The following is a 21,343-nucleotide window of genomic DNA, read 5'->3' on the forward strand; positions in this document are numbered from 1 at the left end:
CCTTAACCTGATGCCCTCTAGTCCTCAATTCCCCAAACCTGGGAAAAAAGGTAATCCTATCCATTTCTCTCATGATCTTATACACTTCTGTAAGATCCCCCTTAGTCTCCTACACTCTAGAGAAAAAAGTCCTAGCTTGTCCAACCTTTTCCTATAACTTAGTCCCTTACTCCAAAATACGGCCTCACCAACATCCTGTAAACTGCAACATAACTTCTATACTCAATGCGCTGACTGATGAAGGCCAGTGTGCCAAAAGCCGCCTTCACTGCCCTGTCTACCTGTGACTCCACTTTCAAAGAACTGTGAACCTGAACTCCAAGATCCCTCTGTTCCACTACACTCCTTAAGGCCCTAGCATTCACCATGAAACTCCAACCTTGATTTGACTTTCCAAAATGCAGCACCCCACACTTACCTGTATTAAACTCCATTTGCCATTTCTTGGCCCACTTCCCCACCTGACCAAGATCCTGCTACAATTTCTGATAACCTTCCTCACTGTTCACGATACTGCCTATTTTAGTGTCCTCTGCAAATTTACAAATCATGCCTTTCTCATCCAAGTTATTGATATAGCTAACAAACAGCAATGAACCCAGCACCAACCCCTGAGGCACTCCACTAGTCAAGGCCTTTGCATCCTCCCACTAATGCCCTCTGCTTTCTACCATCCAGCCAATTGTGGATCCAATTTGCCAGGTCTCCCTGGATTCCATGTGATCTAACTACCTGGAACCTTATCAAAGGCCTTACTGAAATCCATATAGACTACATCTACCACCCTGCTCTCATCCACTTTGCTGGTCACTTCATCAAAAAACTCCAACAAATTTGAGAGGCATGATCTCCCACTCAAAGCTATGGTGACTACTCCTAATCAAACCCTGTCTTTCCAAATGCATATATATATCTTATCTCAGAAACTTCTCAAATAACTTACCTACCACGGATGTTAAGCTTATTGGTCTATGGTTCCAGGTTTTTCTTTGCAGCCCTTCTTGAATAAGGTTACAACATTTGCTAGCCTCTAGTCTTCCAGGACCTGATCCATGGTGAACAATAATGCAAATTTATCAACCAAGGCCCCTGCAATTCCTTTTCTAGCATCTTGCAGGGTTCTTGGATATACCTGGTCAGGACCACATGATATATCCACCTTCAAACATTCTAAGATGTCCAACACCACTTCTACTGTGGTATGGACTGTCCCCAAGATATCCCCACTAACTTCCCAAAGTTCCATCGTGTTCGTGTTTTTCTCCATGGTAAACAGATGAAATATTCATTGAGGACCTTGCCCATCTGCTGCGGTTCCACACATACATGTCCATTTTGGCCCTTGAGGGGTCTTATTCTCTCTCTAGTTATTCCTTTTCCTTTAATATACTTAAAGAATCTCTTTGGATTCACCCTAATCCTCTCAGGCTGTGTTGTGCTGCCTTTTCGCCATCCTGATTTCCATCCTCAGTAAACTCCTGTATCCATGGTATATATACCTGCAGGGATTCATCAGGTTGTAAAGCTTGGCTTTCTGTCTCGGAGAACTGAATGGCAGTAGAGAGTGTTGTTGACTTATCTCCTATCCCGTTGTGGAATCTCAGTCACTGCCACCAATAGTCAGATAAATGGACTTGGAACACCAGGAAATTACTTTGAAGATCAATTTGAACCTGTTCATGGCACCTTTGTAAAAACTGTTTTGCCAGATTCAAGTAATATTAGGTTATGTCCACTAATGCCTTTTAATATTTACTTTTCAATTTCCACACAATATAATTTTGTTCTTTATTTTCTTTCAATAGGTGGACATTCATATTATGACTCAGCCTCCTGCAGGAGAGTGGGTTTATTTTGACACTGATATTACAAACAACAGTGGTAGGATTTCCTACGTCATCCCAAAAGACAAAAGGCTGGGAGTTGGTGTCTATCCAGTAAAAATGGTGATTAGGTAATTGCATGGGTTCAAATTTGAAACTTGTTAGTCTGTCAATGTGCACAATAATGAACACTCCAGGGAATATATTTTCTTTATGCAAATGTATCTTCCTTTGTATTTCTAAAAGGTTGCATTGTGTTCTTTGTAAGTTGAAATCATTACCCAATTGAGACAGGAAGCTGATAAAGTCATCATTATTATGACCTCATTGTGATAGTACAACTGGACTAGTTAGGTTCCAGAATGAACTCTGGCCTGATAGATCATATGCTTTTCCTCTGTTCATTAATGAAACATGCATTAGTAAAACATATTCACATAAAGTTGAAAATTTTCTTTGACAACTGAAGTTTAATATTTAAAAGAAGTTTAAAAATAAAAAGCTATCTAAATATAGAATACAATTACCAAGGTCTAAAACATACAGCAAAACAAAATTTTATCTGGTTTACCAACCCTATTCGTTGCAGAGAAATTACAACCTTTCTCAACCCCTTTTATTTCTCCTGAACTAACTCAAGTTTCTTTGGAGTGGACTATGAAGACATTCAGTGAGTCCTTTCCAAGTCTGCTGACATGTGCTTTCCTCAAAGCTGAGCCTAAACTTTCTCATTTCTAATAACATTTCTAAATAAGATTTCTAAATGAACTCCCTGGTTTGTAATCTTTACATTCTGCTGAGATAACTAGTTCCCTGAACTCCTAGGGGAGAAATTAAACTTGTTTCTGCAATCAAATCTTGTGTTTTCTAAACAGAAGCGAAAACATTTAGAATCACAGAGTTGTACAGCACAGAAGTGTTCACTGAGGAGAGGGACATAATGAATGTCGAGGTTAGAAATAGAAGTTTGATTACTCTGGATCACGTTGACATAAGTAGGGAAGATGTGTTGGGTAGACTAGAGGTTATTAAGGTGGACAAATCCCCAGGACCAGATGGGATCTACCCCAGGTTGCTGAGGGAGGCGAGAGAGGAAATAGCTGGAGCCCTGACAGATATCTTTATGGCATCCTCAAACACAGGCGAGGTGCTGGAGGACTGGAGAGTTGCTCATGTTGTCCCCCTGTACAAGAAGGGTAGTAGGGATATTCCAAATAACTACAGACCAGTGAGCCTGACATCAGTGGTGGGAAAGTTGCTGGAGAAGGTACTGAGGGATAGGGTCTATTTATATTTAGAAAATAATGGGCTTATCAGTGATAGGCAACATGGTTTTGTGCGGGGGAGATCGTGCCTTACCACCTTAATAGAGTTCTTTGAGCAAGTGACCAAGTTGATAGATGAAGGAAAGGCTGTAGATGTCATATACATGGGGCTTTAGTAAGGCGTTTGATAAGGTTCCCCATGGTAAACTAATAGAGAAAGTGAAGTCACATGGTATGCAGGGTATTCTAGCTAGGTGGATAGAGAACTGGTTGAGCAACAGGAGACAGCGAGTAGTAGTTGAAGGGAGTTTCTCGAAATGGAGAAAGATGACGAGTGGTGTTCCACAGGGGTCAGTGTTGGGTTCACTGTTGTTTGTGATATACATAAATGATCTAGAAGAGGGCACTGTTGGTATGATCAGCAAGTTTGCAAATGACACAAAGATTGGTGGAGTAGCAGAAAGCATAGGGGACTGTCAAAGAATACAGGAGAATGTAGATAGACTGGAGAGTTGGGCGGAGAAGTGGCAGATGGAGTTCAATCCAGGCAAATATGAGGTGGTACATTTTGGGAAGTCTAATTTAGAGCAAATTATACAGTAAACGGAAGAGCCTTGGAAAAAGTTGATGGGCAGAGAGATCTGGAAGTGCCAGGTCCATTGTACCCTGAAGGTTGCTGCACAGGTGGATAGAGTGGTCAAGAAGGCATATCGTATGCTTGCCTTCATCAGATGGGCTATTGAGTATAAGAGCTGGCAGGTCATGTTAAAATTGTGCATGATGTTAGTTTGGCCACGTTTAGAATACTGCATACAGTTCTGGTCGCCACATTACCAAAAGGATGTGGACGCTTTGGAGAGGGTGCAGTGAAGGTTTACGAGGATGTTGCCTGGTATGGAAGGTGCTAGCTATGAAGAGAGGTTGAGTAGGTTAGGATTTTTTTCACTAGAAAAAAGGAGATTGAGGGGGAACCTGATTGAGGTTTACAAAATCATGAAGGGTATAGACAGGGTAGATAGAGAGAAGCTTTTTCCCAGGGTGAAGGATTCAATAACGAGAGGTCACGCTTTCAAGGTGAGAGGTGGAAAGTTTAAGGGGGATACACGCAGCAAGTACTTTACACAAAGGGTGGTGGGTGCCTGGAACGCATTGCCAGCAGAGGTAGTAGAGGCAGGCACGGTGGATTCATTTCAGATGCGTCTGGACAGATGCATGAGTAGGTGGGGAGCAGAGGGATACAGAAGCTTAGGAATTGGGCGCTAGGTTTAGACAGTAGATTTAGATCAGCTCAGGCATGGAGGGCCGAAGGGCCTGTTCCTGGGCTATAAATCTTCTTCTTTGTTCTAGGAACAGATCCTTCAGTCCAACTCGTCCATGTCAACTAAATATTTCAAATGAATCTAGTCCCATTTGCCAGCATTTGGCCTATATCCCTCTAAAACCCTTCCTATTCATATACCCATCCAAATGCTTTTTAAATGTTGCAATTGTACCAGCCTCCTCCACTTTCTCTGGCAGCTCATTCCATACACGCACCACCCTCGGTGTGAAAACGTTGCCCCTTAGGTTTGTTTTAGATTTTACCCCTCTCACCTTAAACCTATGACCTCTAGTTTTGGACTCCCCACCCGAGGAAAATACCTAGGCTATTCACCCTATCCATGCCCCTCATGATTTTATAAATCTCTATAAGGTCACCTCTCAACCTCTGATGCTGCAGGGAAATTAGCCCCAGCCTATTCAGTCTCTCCCTATAGCTCAAACCCTCCAACCCTTTCAACGTCCTTATAAATCTTTTCTGAACCCTTTCAAGTTTCACAACATCTTTCTGATAGGAAGGAGACCAGAATTGCATGCAATATTCCAACAGTGGTCTAACCAATGTCCTGTACAGCCACAACTCCTGCACTCAACACTCTGACCAATAAAGGAAAGCATACCAAATGCCGCCTTCACTATCCTATGTACCTGAGACTCCATTTTCAAGGAACTATGAACCTGCACTCTTTGTTCAGCAACATTCCCCAGGACCATATCGTCAAGTGTATAAGTCCTGCCCTGAATCCTAGATTCTTATGAACTGAATGGGTAACTAGTCGTCTTAAATGTTTGCCTAGCGTAAACCCAACCAAATAGTATCTTCCCGTGAATAACAAAGGGGTCTCCAGACACCTACTTTCTGAGAAATGCTCAATTTTGGTACTGTTCTGGAAGGACTCTCTGACCTTGTTTATTTAAAAGAAAGCCCTTCACAGAAGTAAACATTTCTTACCTGCCTCTATTTTGAAATTCACATTCTAAAAATTATATTCATGAATATAAATAATTCATCTTTTATCACACAGCAAATAATGTTATGAATACATTCCAGTCCTAATGAAATGACAGCTCGATTTCTAAAGCCAGCAGCAACCCTTCAATATGAAATAAAATTTGCCAATTTTAACAAGTTCCTTGGGCACAACAACACTAGCCCGCATTATTGGGCTAATTTTCTACCTTCTGATCTATCATTACTGGGTCAGCCATTGCTCAGTGATAGCACACCTATCTCTGTGCTTGTAACTTTACAGATTCAAGCCAGAATCCAGGCTGAAATATCAGTACAGTATGTGGCAGCACAACACTTGGAGAAATATTTTCATTGTGCTAAACAGTTAATACTGTTTTAACAAAACACTAACTAAACAATTAAATATGACAAGTATGTTAAATGCACAAGAATAATTAGTCTTGTTGAATAGGAATTGCTTGACAGAGGGTGAATTTGTAAATAATTAATTTAAAGCCATTCTGTAAGTACTGTTGTTGTATGAACTTGTTTTGATTGGTTGTGAATAGGACTTTCTTATACCTTTTATCTAGGGGAGATCATACGTCTGGAGATAGCTACATTACTGTTCTACCAAAAGGAACAGAGTGTGTCGTGTTTAGTATTGATGGATCATTTGCAGCCAGTGTCTCCATTATGGGCAGTGATCCCAAGGTCAGAGCTGGAGCAGTTGATGTTGTAAGGTAAATGTCAATAATTTCTGTTCTTGCTGTCACTTAGTGGGTATATGTTCCTGCATTAACGTTAGAAATATTGTTTGCATGACCCCAAAGCTATGAAATTATTTTACAACACTCTGCTCGCAAACTGTAATCAAATAACCTATGGTTCTGAACATTGTAAATGTGTTCGTTCTTGCTAAGGTGTCGGCAGATAGTGGAATTTGAATTCAATAAAATAGTCTGGGATTAAGAGTCTAATGATGACTGTGAAACTGTTGCCGATTGTTGGAAAAAAAACATCTGATTTCTTAGGGAATGAAATCTGCCATCCTTACCCAGTCTGGCCTACATGTGACCAGACCCACAGCAACGTGGTTGACTCTCAAATTCCCTTTGGGCAGTTAGGGATGGACAATACTGACCTAGCCAATGACCTCATCATCCTGTGAATGAATAAAAATAAATGCGTGATTTGATCATGAAGAATAAATAAAATACTGTAGATGCTATAAATCTGAAACATGGAACATTGGAAATATATGGCAGGTCAATATGAACTGTAAAGAGAGGAATGAGAGAATGATGTACATTGAGGACAGACCAGCTGCTCTGGAATTTTGGACAAGGGGCAGATTGCTGATATCAGGCCCAATTGGCATCCTGTTATCAGTATTTAACTTTCCTGAGGTGATGCCCACTGCAGTAGGTCAGATGCCAAAGGCAACAGGCCCAATAAGAGGGCTCACAGTGATACCAGGCCTTTAGCCCCATCTGGAGAGGCTGACATTGCGGTGGCAGGCTGGTAGGCATAACAGAGTTTATCAGCTAAATAGGTCTGAAGTCAGTTGAGACATTAGAATGGAGGGGAATGGCCTCCACAGGGCTAGTCACAGAGAGAGTTATGGCTTTTCAACCCTGTACCTACATTGTTGGGATATAGAGCCTCTGACTCCAATGGCCCACTGGCCTGCTGCTAGGAAGGTGCCTCAGTTGAGTCAGCGGCCTTTGTGTGGATTGGAGAGCTGCTTGGGGCATCAATAAAATGTCAGCTTTGGGCCTTTTTTTGCAGCCTGAACTGGACCAATTGGAGACCTATCTCTCTGGGTAGCTGGCAGTCAACCTGACAACCTCTTGGGAAATTTCTCAAAGCAGCGAAATCAGGAAATTAACCTGACACAGAGCTGGGAACATCTTCTGTTCAAAACTCTGTTTCTGTGGCTGCAGAAGCTGCCTGACCTGAGTATTTCCAAAATGAATGTCATTTTGATCATATATTTTTATGTAGTTAAGCACAAACATCTTGCATTTGCCCCTTCCAGGTTTGTGTTACTGTACCTCTGAGTAGAATTTTAATCAAATTTGAACATGCACTTAGTTTGGAAATGAATACCTCCCACACAATGTAAGTGAATATACTTCATGCATGCACATTTTTGAAGAAATATCTTTCAACATTCAGTAACTAAAAAACCGAAACATTCAATAATTAAATGCACTCTGCTTTTCATTTTACTGTTTTACTAACAAACACACAAGGATTAAGATACACAGAAACATAAGGAAGCCACTTTGCTCCTTGAGCCTGTTTACCAGTCAGTTTAGGTCACAGCTGACCCATATCTCAACTTCATTAACTAACCTTTGCTCTATAGTTTTTCCTTTGACTACCTAACAAAATGTCATCAATCCCCAACCTCAACATGTTAGGTGAGAGAGTTCCAGATTTCTATGAATCTTTGTATGACAAAGTACTTCCTGGCAATACACTAAATGTCCCATTTGCTCCCTTGTTTGGTCCTCTTCTACTGGAAGCATATTTCTCACAATCTACCCTATCAATTCATCGTGAATACTTGGATGAGATCTCTTAAGTGTCTATTTTTGAGGGAATGCAGGCCCCAATCTGTGCAATCTGTCTGCTTCATTTAACCTTCCTAGCCCCAGTTGCATTGATGAACAATGTGCTGACCAGGTTATTTAGGTCACGGGCCAAGAACCATCATGGTGTTCTTCATTTATTGATTCCCATTTTCTCCTATGTAGCTGGTATATTCAATAGCATAGTGTGAGACATTCATGAAATATTGGGGAGGTGGTGAAGTAGTCTTAATGGCACTGGTCTAGTAATCCAGATACTCAGGCTGATTCCTTGGAAAAACAAAGAAACTGTGAATGCTGGAAGTCTAAAACAGAAATAGAAATTGCTGGAAAAACTCTGTAGGTTTGGCAGCATCTGTGGAAAGAAAGCAGAGTTTTGGGTCGAATGACTCTTCTTCAGAACTTTGTTTCTGATTCCCTGGCAATGGGGGTTTGAATCCCATCAAAGCACATGTTGACATTTGAATTCATTAAAAAGAATCTCAAATTATAAGTTGGTTAATGGCAACCCTTTAACCATTATTGATTGCTGTAAACTCTCTTATGGTTCAATGATGTCCTTTAGGGAAGGAAACCTGCCGTGGTTATCCATGTGACTCCAAACCCACAGCCTCTAATCTTTCCTCTGAAATAGCCCTAGCAAGCTGCTCAGTCCAAGTGGAAACGAAGGATGGGCAATCGATGCTGGCCTTGGCACATTCAATGATAAATATTGTGGAGCTCAGACAGACAATGATCAGGCTTGAAATGCCAGGTTAAGTATCGGAGAGTAGTTGACATGATTCACATTTACCAGTACCAACTCGTGCACATTATGTGACAGTGAGTACTGGGGTCACTGACCCAGTGATGATTCTTGCTACTCATTCACTGCCGATTCATTTTAATTCAAGATGTCAATTACCCAACAAAGTCTCAACAGGATGTGGGAGCAATGGAAAGAAAAAGGAAGCCACATCTGGGTAATGGGATACCGATGATATCTGAATTCGTGAAAGATAACCTCTGAAAGAAACAGCAGTGAGATGAGGCAGAGGTTGCTGCAGGTCAACTGGATTCATTTAGAGATTTTTGCCAAGTTAATAAAGTCATTTTACACCTAAAATAAATATTTTGTCCTGTAGAATAGGCCATGACTCAATTTGAAAAACCACTTTTAAAATATCTAGCTACTCTTAATTGTTATATTAAGTGAGATCTGAGAACGTATGAAACTAGAGCAGACCATCAGGAGTGGACCATCCAGCTTCTCGAGCCTGACTCACTGTTCAGGATAATCAGGATGTTTTAAAAAATTTATTCAGGGATGTGGGCATCACTGGCTGGGTTAGCATTTATTGCTCATCTCTAGTTGCCCCTTGAGAAGGTGGGGGTGAGCTGCCTTCTTGAGCTGTTGCTGTCCATGTGCTGTAAGTTGATCCACAGTGCCCATAGGGAGGGAATTCCAGGATTTTAACCGAGTGACAGTGAAGGAATGGTGATATATTTCCAAGTCAGGATGGGGAGGGGCTCGGAGGGGAATTTGCAGGGAGTGGTGTTCCCATGTATTTGCTGCCCTTGTCCTTCTAGATGGAAGTGATCTTGCATTTGGAAGGTGCTGTCTGTGGACCTTTGTAGAATGTATATGCTGCTGCTGCTGCGAGTGAGCATTGGTAGTGGAGAGAGTGGATGTTTGTGGATGTGGTACCAATCAAGCAGGGGCTGCTTTGTCCTCGATGGCATTGAGCTTCTTGAGTGTTTTTGGAACTTCACCCATTCAGGCAAGTGGGGAGTATTCCATCACACTCCTGACTTATATCTTGTAGAAACTTGCCAGGATTCCTAGCTTCTGACCTGCACTTGTAACCACTGTTTGTTTATATGGTCACTGCAGTGGTAACCCCAAGAATTTGGAAATGGGGATTCAATGATGGTAACACCATTGAATGTCAAGGGGTGGTGGTTAACCTGACTCTTGTTGGAGATCACATTTAAGGTGGCATGAATGTAACAGAAAGTGAAGACTGTGGATGCTGGAGATCAGAGTCGAGAGTGTGGTGCTGGTGATGCACAGCAGGTCAGGCAGCATCCGAGGAGCAGGAGAATTGATATTTCAGGGATAAGCCCTTGCCACCTTTCAGGCTAAACCTGGATATTGTCTAGATCTCTCTGCAGTATCTGAGAAGTCACAAATGGTGAACATTATGCAATCTTCGGCGAACATCCCCACTTCTGCCGTTATGATGGAGAGAAGGCCATTGCTGAAGCAGCTGAAGATGGTTGAGCCTTGGACACTACCCTGAGGAACTCCTGCAGAGATGTCCTGGAGCTGTGATGACTGACCTCCAACAACCACAGCCTATGTGTCTGATATGACTCCAACCAGTGGAAAGTTGTCCCCAGTATCCATTGATTCTGGTTTTGCTAGGGCACCTTGATGCCACATGTGTTTAAATGTGGCCTTGGTGTTAAGGGCTGTCACTCTCACTTTATCTCTGGAATTTACTTCTCTATTCCATGTTTTAACTGTGGCTGGGGCCCCTGAGTTACGATCCTCTGACTTACAAACCCTTGTACTTATAAACACGAGCTCATATAGGAAAGTTTTTTTAAAGATCTGAAATGCAGTCAGCAATTGGGTATTACTGAGCTAGCAGGTTATTGCTGAGCAGGTGCTGCTTGGTAGCACCTTCTACCTCTTTACTTCCGATCAAGAGTAGGATAATGGCGCAGTAATTAGCAGGTTTAATTTTTCCTGCTTCTTGTGTACAGGACATACCTGGGCAATGTTCCAGTTGTCGGATAATACCAGTGTTGTAACTACTGGAACAGCTTGGCTATGGGAGTTCTGGAGCACAAGTCTTCAGTGCTATTGCTAGAATGTTGTAAGGGTCCATAGCCTTTGCAGTATCCAATGCCTCCAATCATTTTGTGGAGTGAATTGAATTAGCTAAAGACTGGTATCTGCAGTGCTGGGGATGACTGAGTGGGTCATCCATTCAGCACTTCTGGTTGAACATTGCTCCAAAAGCTTCAGCCTTACCTTTTGCACTGAGTGCTAGGCTCCTCCTTCATTGAAGATGCTTTTGGAATTCTGCCAAGTGAGTTGTTATTCTGTCACCATTCATGATGTTGACAGGAGGAGGGGTGAGTGGGATGGAAGGCATCATTCCCACTGACAGCAGAGATGTTCCACAAAGCAGTCTCCCAGTTTGTGATTGGTCTCTACAGTGTAAAGGAGACCCCCGTAGGGAGCAGCCGACTATATTGGAGGAAGAAAAAGGAAATCACTGCTTCAACCTGGAGGGTGTGTTTGGGATCTGGGACAGTGAGGAGAGGAATGGGGCAACTGTTACACCTCCTGTGAGTGCGCAGGAAGTGGGGGGTGGGGGAGGAAGTTTTAGGAGTGATGGAGGAATGGACCAAGGTGTCCTGGAGGGAACATTCCCTCCGAATGCTGACAGGGGAGGGAAAGAGTTGTTTGGTCATGGCATCCTGCTTGGTGTGGGGGGCAGAAATAGCAGAGGGTGATACTTTGAACATGGAGACGAGGGGAAGGGGATGGAAATTGAGGCCAAGGGGAACCCCTATCATTATCCTGGGAGGGAGGGGGAAGAGCAAAAATGCAGGATATGGGTTGGATCTGGCTGAGGGTCCAGTCACCATTCAATAGGGTAAATCTTCAATTGAGAAGAAATGAGATAGTGGGTGGCATCATTAGAGCAGATGTGGAAGAACGGATGGAATTCTTACAAAAAGCAGGGTGTGAGGTAATTGTGGGAGGTCAGTAGGTTTATTTTAGATATTGGTGTATTATCCCCCGAAATGGAAACAGTGAAGTTGAGAAAGGAAAGAGTCAGAGATGTAACAGGGAGTATAGGAGAGTATGTGATGCTTATCCAGTTTTAATTAGTGGTCATGCCTTCAGTTGCCTGGGTTCTCACTCTGGATTCTCTCCCTAAAACCTCCCCACTATTCACTGCCTTAAGCCACTGTGCCTTTCATCAAATATGTTACCTCCCCTCATATCTCCTTCTATAACTTGGTGTCAGAGTTTGTTTGATATCACTCCTGTTATGTGAGTTGTAGATGTTTATTTCATTCGAGGTGCTATAAAAGTTCTTGTTGGCCTCCTTTGTGTGTATTATATCTTCCCCAGCTGAACTGAGAGGTCGTAATAAATTAATGAGAGATTATCACAAATCTGAATGAACAATGTTCTAAATCATCTCTGCAAAAAAAGAACAATACTCTGAATTAATTACTGGCTGTATATCAAAAGAAAATTCAACTTGAGAGTTAGGGGATAATTAGGCGAAAGTGAGGACTGCAGTTGCTGGAGTTTAGAGTCAAGAGTGTGGTGCAGGAAAAGCACAGCAGGTCAGGCAGCATCCGAGGAGCAGGAAAGTCAATGTTTTGGGCAAAAGCCCTTCATCAGGAATGAGGCTGGGAGCCTCAGGTGTGGAGAGATAAATGTGGGGGGTGGGGCTGTGGGGAAGGTAGCTGAGAGTGCAATAGGCGAATGGAGGTGGGGGTAAAGGTGATAGGTCAGAGAGGAGGGTGGAGCAGATAGGTGGGAAGGAAGATTGACAGATGGGACAGGTCCTGGGGATGGTGCTGAGCTGGAAGGTTGTGACTGAGGTAAGGTGGTGGGGAGGGGAAATGAGGAAACTGGTGAAATCCACATTGATGCCCTGGGGTCCCAAGGCGGAAGATGAGGCGTTCTTCCTCCAGGCGTTGGGTGGTGAGGGAGCAATGATGGAGGCGGCCCAGGACCTGCATGTCCTCAGCAGAGTGGGAGGGGGAGTTGAAGTGTTCGGTCATGGGGCAGTGGGGTTGGTTGGTGCGGGTGTCCCGGAGATGTTCTCTGAAGCATTCTGACGCCTACTTGCAGAGTTCTTCTGAGAACATCTCCAGGACACCCGCACCAACCAACCCCACCGCCCTCATGGCTGGAACCCTTCACCTCCCCCTCTCACTTTGCCAAGGGCCTGCAGGTTCTGGGCCTCCTGTGACCTGCTGTGCTTTTCCAGCACCATACTCTCGTGTTTAGGGGATACTACTGATCGTGTTGAGACTTGTGAAAATAGAACCTTTTAACAGCAATTCTTAATTAGCTGTTGTGTTCACAGACACTGGCAGGATCTTGGCTACTTCATTATATATGTAACAGGGCGTCCCGATATGCAGAAGCAGAGAGTAGTGGCTTGGCTGGCTCAACATAACTTCCCCCATGGAATTGTCTCCTTCTGTGATGGACTCGTCCACGACCCTCTCAGGCACAAAGCCAATTTTCTTCGCAGCCTCATGCAAGATGTAAGCATCTCATTTTTTAGTTTTATTGCATCTCATCTAATGTTTGAATTATTGATGATCAGTTCTAATTTTATCCCTCTTCAACATGTTTTTGATTAAACTGTGACTAATAATTTAATATTTCAACACACAATGTCTCCACAAGTATTAATTCCACTATATACTCTTGAAAATTGCAGGTGTCCATGAAGATTCATGCAGCGTATGGATCCACAAAGGATATTTCGGTTTACAGTTCTCTCAGCTTATCACCATCACAAATCTACATTGTAGGTCGCTCATCTAAAAAGTACCAGCATCAATGTCAGGTATTGCTTCACATTGTCAAAATATTTTGAAATGGATAGTTTTATTTATAATAGGTTATAACAGTCACAGGCATAGAGCTGGAAGTACGGGCTGGTTTTAGCTCAGGACTCCAGTAGTCAGGACTTTATTCGTATGTATCAGCAATGTCCCCGAGCACTTGGGAGACAAATAGAGCAATTTGTTTATGTACAGCAATGGGTCAAATGGCCTGACGATTGTTTTTCTCTTTTGATGACACTCATTGAGAGAGTAATATTTTCCAGGACAGCAAGAGAACCCCTCTGCTGTTCTTTGAATAGCACTGTGACAGCTTCAAAATTCACCAGACAGGGCCCACAGTCATAGAGATAATCAGCACAGAAACAGACCCTTCAGTCCAACTCATCAGTGCCAACCACTCATTCCAAATAAATCTAGTCCCATTTGCCAGCATTTGGCCTATATCCCTCTGAACCCTTGCTATTCATATACCTATCCAGATGCCTTTTAAATGGTCATGATCTGGGGATGCCAGGTGATGTAGGAGCAGCACTCCAAAAGCTAGTGCTTCCAAATAAACCTGTTGGACTATAACCTGGTGTTGTGTGATTTTTAACTTTTAAATGTTGTAATTGTACCAGCCTCCACCACTTATTCCATACACGTACCACCCTCTGCATGAAGAAACTGCCCCTCTCAACTTAAATCTATGCCCTCTAGTTTTATACTCCTCAACCCAGGGAAAAGACCTTGCCGATTTAACCTATCCATGCCCTTCATAATTTTACAATCTTCTGTAAGGTCATCTCTCAGCGTCCAATGCTCCAGGGGAATAGCTCGAACCTATTCAGCCTCTCTCGATAGCTTAAACCCTCCAACCCTGGCAATATCCTTCTTGGTGTTTTTATTAAGAGATGAAATTTTCTGATCTATAGCCATTTAATTTGCATTATTATATTTTCTTAAGACTCCCAACCATATGTATGTCTTGATGGATGTTTTGTGTTGTGCTCTAGTTTTTATCAGATGGATATGCAGCACATCTATCTCAGCTGGAGTATAGCCATCGATCCGGTCCTGCTAAAAGTAATTCCAGAATGGTACTGCGCAAGGGCAGCTTCGGGTTACCCGGGCAGACAGACTTCCTGAGGAAACGGAACCATTTGCTGCGCACTATCTCCAGCCACCAAACGGCATCCACAGCTCCAAAGCCTGAGCGGACACACAGCCAGTCTGACAGTGAGCGGGATCGAGACAAGGAGCGTAGTCAAAGGAGCATGAGCATCACTGCAGGATGCTGGGGTCGCACTGGCATATCAAAACTGGAATCTGGTGTTTAACAGAAGGGGCAAGACACTGGGAAGAGATAGCAAGACGGCTTCAGGGAAATGGGTCAGCATAACAAATGAAATATCTGCTGCTGACATGAGCATTGAAGCAAGCACTGCGGGTGAAATGGGTACCATGGTGCTAACAAAAAGATACTGAAGATGTAAACTCATTGTGTTTAGTGTGAACTGCAGGCCTTAACAATGCAGTGTTGCATTGGGAACACTAGCTATAAAGTTAACCTTCTCTTAGTCATAGAGACATAGTTCAGACTTTTAGACCCTGCTTAATTCTGCATCTTTTCTATTCAGGGTTTGGCAATGACTACTGTAAATATCCATGCCTCCTATCCACAATAACTTATAGTATGTTAGTTCACTAGGTTTCTGTTGCTAACCAGACATTTCCCATATATTTTCTTGAAATTCAGCAAGAACATCATGTAAGATTAGCTGTTATTTTTCATGCAGTTTAGCTTTATTAGCTCGATACTGTAAAACCTCAGTTTTTGCACTGATTAACTTTAGATTGGAATTCTGTTACTGTCGTTTGTCACTGCACCATCCCTCGTAGTGCATGATAGGACCTTCACATTAATATCAGAGTAATCTTGTGTGTGGATTGTAAACTTGTGAGGATTCAATCCAAGGCATCTTGCCAAATTGCCTGAAATTGCAGATTAGAATCATCCACGTGGAAATGTTAGCCATGTTTAAGAAGAACTTGGTTTGTTGAATGATAATAAGAAATGTAGTAGCATCCAAAGGAACAGAATCCATTTTTGCAGTGATGAAAAGTGAATTGTAAATTAGATCTCTTGCCAAACATTTGATAAATGAAATCAATGTTGGTGGTTCTGTGATGATCTGTTTCTGTGAATTAGTTTAAAAGTCTGTTGTCAGTTGAATTTGCATCACTGCTACATGGAGGAGATGAGAATCTAACTCGAGCCTAGACTGTAATTCCCATTTGAGGCAGGAGGAAGAGTGCAGCAGATGTGACTAAAAGTGTAATGAAAATTCAAGTGTTGGTCTTTAGGGTTTAAATGATGGTTATTTGTTAAGTGTGTGCTGACCCAGAGGGTCGGAAATGAGTAGATGCATTATCTCCTAATTACCGTGCCAGGTGGCAATAGGTTAAAGAAAGTATTAACAGAAGATGTGAACAAAGATACTAAGTTGACAGTTCTTTTAAGCTTCCATCTGTTCATTAAATAAGACTTTTTTCATGTTCACATCGTTACATTATCTGACAAGTGTGTGACAAATACCTTGGTTTTATGAGAACTGACTCAAGAAAGCTACTCCTAAGTACCAGTGATGCTTACATGTATAGGAAATATACATCAGGAACGAATGAGTTCTGCATTGCTACAGGTTTTTAACACAGTTAGCACAAATCATTTGTTGAAATCAGGTTCTTAAATGTAGGACAACCCATGTGCTTCCGATAACAAAAGCTTGAATGATTAGGGTTGGTGTTGTCACATTTTCGTGTGTGAATTATTTGTGTTGGGGTGAGGCTTGGAGACAGAACCGAGAGCCATTAACCTCTGTCCAGTCTTTGAAAACACCTGACTCTCAATTTTACTTTAAAGAAGAAGGAACTAACTTCAGTGTTCCTCACAACAAAGATGGACTGTTTCTCTACAGGTAATGAGATTGAATGCATCTTTCCAAAAAGATCACTTTTGAAGTGAGTAAATTCCCAATTCCTGATAATTTGTCCAGAATATAAATTATTGTTGGTATCTTTGTAGCTGTGCTTCTTTAAAACCAGCCTCCAGGAGGTAACTGAGTTTGATGGAACTTTCCTTCCTAAACTTTATAATGTGTTGGGGAGGGAAGGGACCTAATTGTGCGCAGGACTCATTTGCACCATTCTGTATTACAACACTGTGTTCTTCCAAATCGAGATAACTGCATGTATTTCCACTTAAATTAGGAACTGTTCCAGGTGGATTAATAAGTAATGTTTTCCTGTTACTGAAAGGTTTGTCCATTTATTTAGTATTGGATGCTGCTGCGTACAACCATCCACGTTGATCTAGTATCTCATTAAAAGGCAATTGGAGCTGAGAAGATTTTTAGCAAATCCTAAAACTTAGCACACAAGAAAGGAAGATAAACCATATAACAGATGCACTAGATAGGGGGATGTTGGAAATGTTCTGTAACAATATGTGTGTAGATAATGTAAAGCAAGATCTGTAAATGTAGGTCTAAATAAGGCAAGAGGTATTTATTTGTGTAGATAAATTGCAGGAGGTGACAAATCCTTCAGAATTTATTAATATTTGAAAGTTTGAATTTTGTTTTGAACATTATATATAAAATTATTTTATGGACCAAGAAGAATTTTACTGCCATTGCACAAGTGCAATATACAACCACTATTCATAATCAGTAATCATGGCATTGACAATCAGTGTAACATATGGACTGGAATAAATGTGACCTTTTGGTGACTGAAGGCTAAAACATTCATTCTCTTCCCTCGTTTCAGAGATAGGTACCAGTTCCCTTGAGTTTCATAATATGGACCTGATTTTTATACAAGAATGGAACTTACAATGTAATGTGGTAGATGTGGCAGCCAAAGCTGCCAAGATGTCCCTTTCTGAATGCATGCATTTCACATTGTGTAATTGGTTACTTTCCCTGAATAATTTGAGATGTTGATATTTTCATTCTGAATCTGTTCGACCCTTGTTTTGAAGCTGCAAAATTCTATTCGTCCCAAAGCTGAAGCAAGTGCCAAATAAAATTTTGTGTTTATATTTCAGTCTGAAGCAGAGAACTATCTCGAGGCCCTGATCAGAATTTATTTCAGTTTCTTCACTTCCCTTCCCTACAAGGCAGACACTGATCTCATGGTGTCACCATTACATGTACGATCTTTCGAGTGTTAAACAACTGGGTTCTGAAGTCTGCCCTGAGTCTCTATTAAAACTGTACAAGGTAATGGATGTGCCCTAGCTGTAAACCCATCAGAGATGCAAATTCAGATCTCCACCATCTCGCATACGAGATACAAGAGGCAATTGTAGTGTTACGAGCAGATCAACAGCCTTTGCATCAATTAAAATCAATTGAATTTCTCAGCACTCCCACACAATGCAGAAGCCAATGTGTAACTCTGCATATTGACACAAATTATAACACATATTTTCCACCAGATTTTCTGAAATAATTCCAAATCCTATTTATTACGCTGATATTTTGATTTGAGCCAAGTAAAATTGTAATTGACATCAAGGATTAATCACAGGGTCAGGCACTTGCTTTAATAATGCAGTTAGCTATTCAGTGTTGACTGACATTTATTTTTGTCTCAGACTGATTTCCTTAGAGTAAAATCAAATGCAGCAATCCTATAGCAGTAGGTTTCTGGCCAAAGCTCAGAAGAAATCTCTCGCAATCCTGAGCAACGCATAGTAGACAAACACAATGGTACAGATTTCTAGTACTCTGTATAACTCACTTAAGGGTCACCAATAAATCCAGCCGCGCCCTTCACAAGCATGTGAACACTTGGTCATCTTGCTGATGAAAGGTAAGACAACTTGCTGCATTTAAGCATTAGCTGCTGAAGCCTCACATCACTGTTCTGTGCAAAATCCATGGATATATTGATAACTTTGACAGTAATTTTTTATTCAGAAGTGTTTGTTATATTTTGTTTATAGAAATGTTACATATAAACACAAGTTAAATACACAACTGAAAACTTGTTCAATCTGTTAAATAGCTGAACACCCCAAATTAACTAAAGACTATATTAGATTTAAGCTGCTGCCATTGGTCTCCATTCCTTAGATTTTAGTTCATTGTGGGTAGAGAGACCTTTTACAATCTGTTCACTTGTATGTAAACACTCCACACTTGCACAAATTTCTACTTCTGGCTGTTGTCATGCATTGTTATGCCTAGGTGTGCTTTTGTGCGTAATTGTATGTTATATGGATTAAATGAAATTGGGACAGCATTAAATTTCTTTGTGTTGCATTTATTGCTTCTGATTTCAGTGTGGGCCTATTGACCAACATATTCTCAGAAAGTAAAAAAAAACGAAAGAACTGGTGGATGCTGAAAATTGAAACAAAAACAGGAATTGTTGGAAAATCTCAGCAGGTCTAGCAGTATCTGTGGAGAGAAATCAGAATTAATGTTTTGGGTCCAGTGACCCTTCTTCAGAACTTTATTATTGCAAGACCCATTGAATTTCACTGCACTCTTAGTCAATGCAGTTACGTGGAAGTACCACTTTTTAATTCTGGCTATTGACACAAATTATAGCACATAAACTTTTCCACAAGATTGTCTGAGATAATTCCAAATTATAAAGCCTGGTTATTACACTGATATTTTGATTTCAGGTCATGTAAAGTTGTGATTGACACTGAGGGTTAATCAAAGGGTAAAGCATAGGTTTGAAAAATGCAGTTAGGTATTCAGTGTTGACTGACATTTATTTGAGCATCAGAATAATTTACTTATTGTTATAGAGTCATAGAGTATAGAAACAGGCCCTTTGGCCCAAACTGGTCCATGCTGACCATGATGCCCACTCAGCTAGTTCCAATTGTGCACATTTGATCCATATCTCTCTCAACCCTTCCTATCCAAATGGTTTTCCAATGTTGCTATTGTACCTGCCTCAAGCACTTTCTCTGGCAGCCCATTCCAAATATGCATCACTGTGTGAAGAAGTTGTCCCTCAGGACCTTCTTAAATCTTTCCCCTCACCTTAAACCTATACCCTCTTATAGCCTTTTTCACAGAGATGGGGAAATGAAAACATGTATTCATCCTATCTGTGCCCCTCATGATTTTACACACCTCAGTAAGGTCACCCCTCATTCTCCAACATTCCAAGGAATAAAGTCCGATCCTGGCAATATGCTCGTAAATCTTTTTACATTCTTTCCAGTTTAACTATGTCTTTCCTGTATCAAGGTGACCAAAACTATACACAATACTCTGCATGTGGCCTTATCAACGATTTATACAACCGTAACATAATATCCAACTCCAATACTCAGTGCCCCAACTGATGCACGGCAACATGCTAAATGCCTTCTTCACCATCTTGTCTACCTGTGACACTGGTTTCAACGAACTATGAACTTATACTCCTTGGTCCCTCTGTTCCACAACACTCCTCAGCACCTTACTATTTACTGTATTAAGTCCTACCTTGGTTTGAATTTCCAAAGTGCTACAGTCACAAACCTGTATGGAATTGCATTTGCCAATCCTCTGCCCAGTTCCCTGTCTGGAACTTCACCAGTGGCTAAAGATGAAGCAAAAATCTCTGCAAGGGTCTCTGTAATTTCTTCCCTAGCCTCACACAATGTCCGAGGTTGAATGTGATCAAGCCCATAAGATGGGGATTTAGCCAACTTAATGATCTTTAAGGCTGCAAACACCTCCTCTCTGGTAATATGTATGCAGTCCAAAACATTACCACTTGTTTTACAGTTTTTCCTTAGCATCCATGATTCTTTCCTCAGTAAACAGAGGAGAAATATTCATTAAAAATCTCCCCCATCTCCTATAGCTCCACACATAGATGGCCATGCTGATCTTTAAGGGGACTGTTTTAGGTTTAATATAGCTACAAAACCTCTTGGGACTATCTTTAACCTTATCTGCCAAATCCATCTCATACCCTCTTTTTGCCCTTGTGATTTCCGTCTTAAGCATGCTCCCACACTTTTTTAGTCATCTCGGGATTCACTTGAGCCCGACAGCTTAAACCCAATGTATGCCACCTTCTTTTTCCTGACCAGAGCCTCAATATCTCTTGGCAAAAGTGAGGACTGCAGATGCTGGAGATTAGAGTGGTGTTGGAAATGCACAGCTGGTCAGGCAGCATCCGAGGAGCAGGAAAAATCGACGTTTTGGGCAAGAGCCCTTCATCAGGAACCTCAATATCTCTCGTCAGACAGGGATCCCTAAACCTGCCAGCTTCTCCCTTCATCCTAACGTACTGTCCCTGGACTCTTGATATCACACTTTTAAAAGCCTCCTATCTGCCAGTCATTTCTTTTCCTTCAAACAGACTCACCCAATCAACCTCTGCTCAATCCTACTTAGTGGCCCCAAAATTGGCCCTTCTCTAGTTTAGCACCTTAACCTGTGGACCTGTCCTATTTTTATTCATAACTATGTTAAAACTAAAACAGAACTAATACTGGAATCAATGTTAACTGTGCCTTCTATCCACAGATGCTGCCAGATCTGCTGAGTTTCTCCAGCAAATTTCTGTTTTTGTTTCATATTTCCAGCATCCACAGTTCTTTGTTTTATTACCATTTTGTGTAGGAAAGTCTCTGACTATGGCATCTAGCGTGAAACCTTACATTCATTAATCACTGTAACCATTACAATTAAATCAGGGTCCTGATTGATTTCAATGTGACCATCATTGAACCTTCCTATCTCACTCCAGAGCTAAGTCAGCACC

General features: G+C 41.5%; 1 protein-coding gene across 8 annotated transcripts in view; it reads left to right on the plus strand.

Moving 5' to 3' along the window:
- pitpnm2 (phosphatidylinositol transfer protein, membrane-associated 2) overlaps positions 1 to 18,864 on the plus strand; it is a 474,817-nt gene extending 455,953 nt beyond the window's left edge. For all 8 annotated transcript variants that reach the window (XM_072587642.1, XM_072587647.1, XM_072587648.1 and 5 more), the window contains 5 exons: positions 1,806 to 1,954; positions 5,954 to 6,103; positions 13,072 to 13,255; positions 13,435 to 13,563; positions 14,560 to 18,864. In XM_072587642.1, the coding sequence (XP_072443743.1) occupies positions 1,806 to 1,954; positions 5,954 to 6,103; positions 13,072 to 13,255; positions 13,435 to 13,563; positions 14,560 to 14,883 (936 nt within the window). In that variant the 3' untranslated portion in view covers positions 14,884 to 18,864. The remainder of the gene's footprint in view (positions 1 to 1,805; positions 1,955 to 5,953; positions 6,104 to 13,071; positions 13,256 to 13,434; positions 13,564 to 14,559) is intronic.
- Positions 18,865 to 21,343: the final 2,479 nt, after the last annotated feature.

The sequence above is a fragment of the Chiloscyllium punctatum genome, chromosome 17 (assembly GCF_047496795.1).
Source record: "Chiloscyllium punctatum isolate Juve2018m chromosome 17, sChiPun1.3, whole genome shotgun sequence".
In the NCBI taxonomy this organism is placed as follows: domain Eukaryota; kingdom Metazoa; phylum Chordata; class Chondrichthyes; order Orectolobiformes; family Hemiscylliidae; genus Chiloscyllium; species Chiloscyllium punctatum.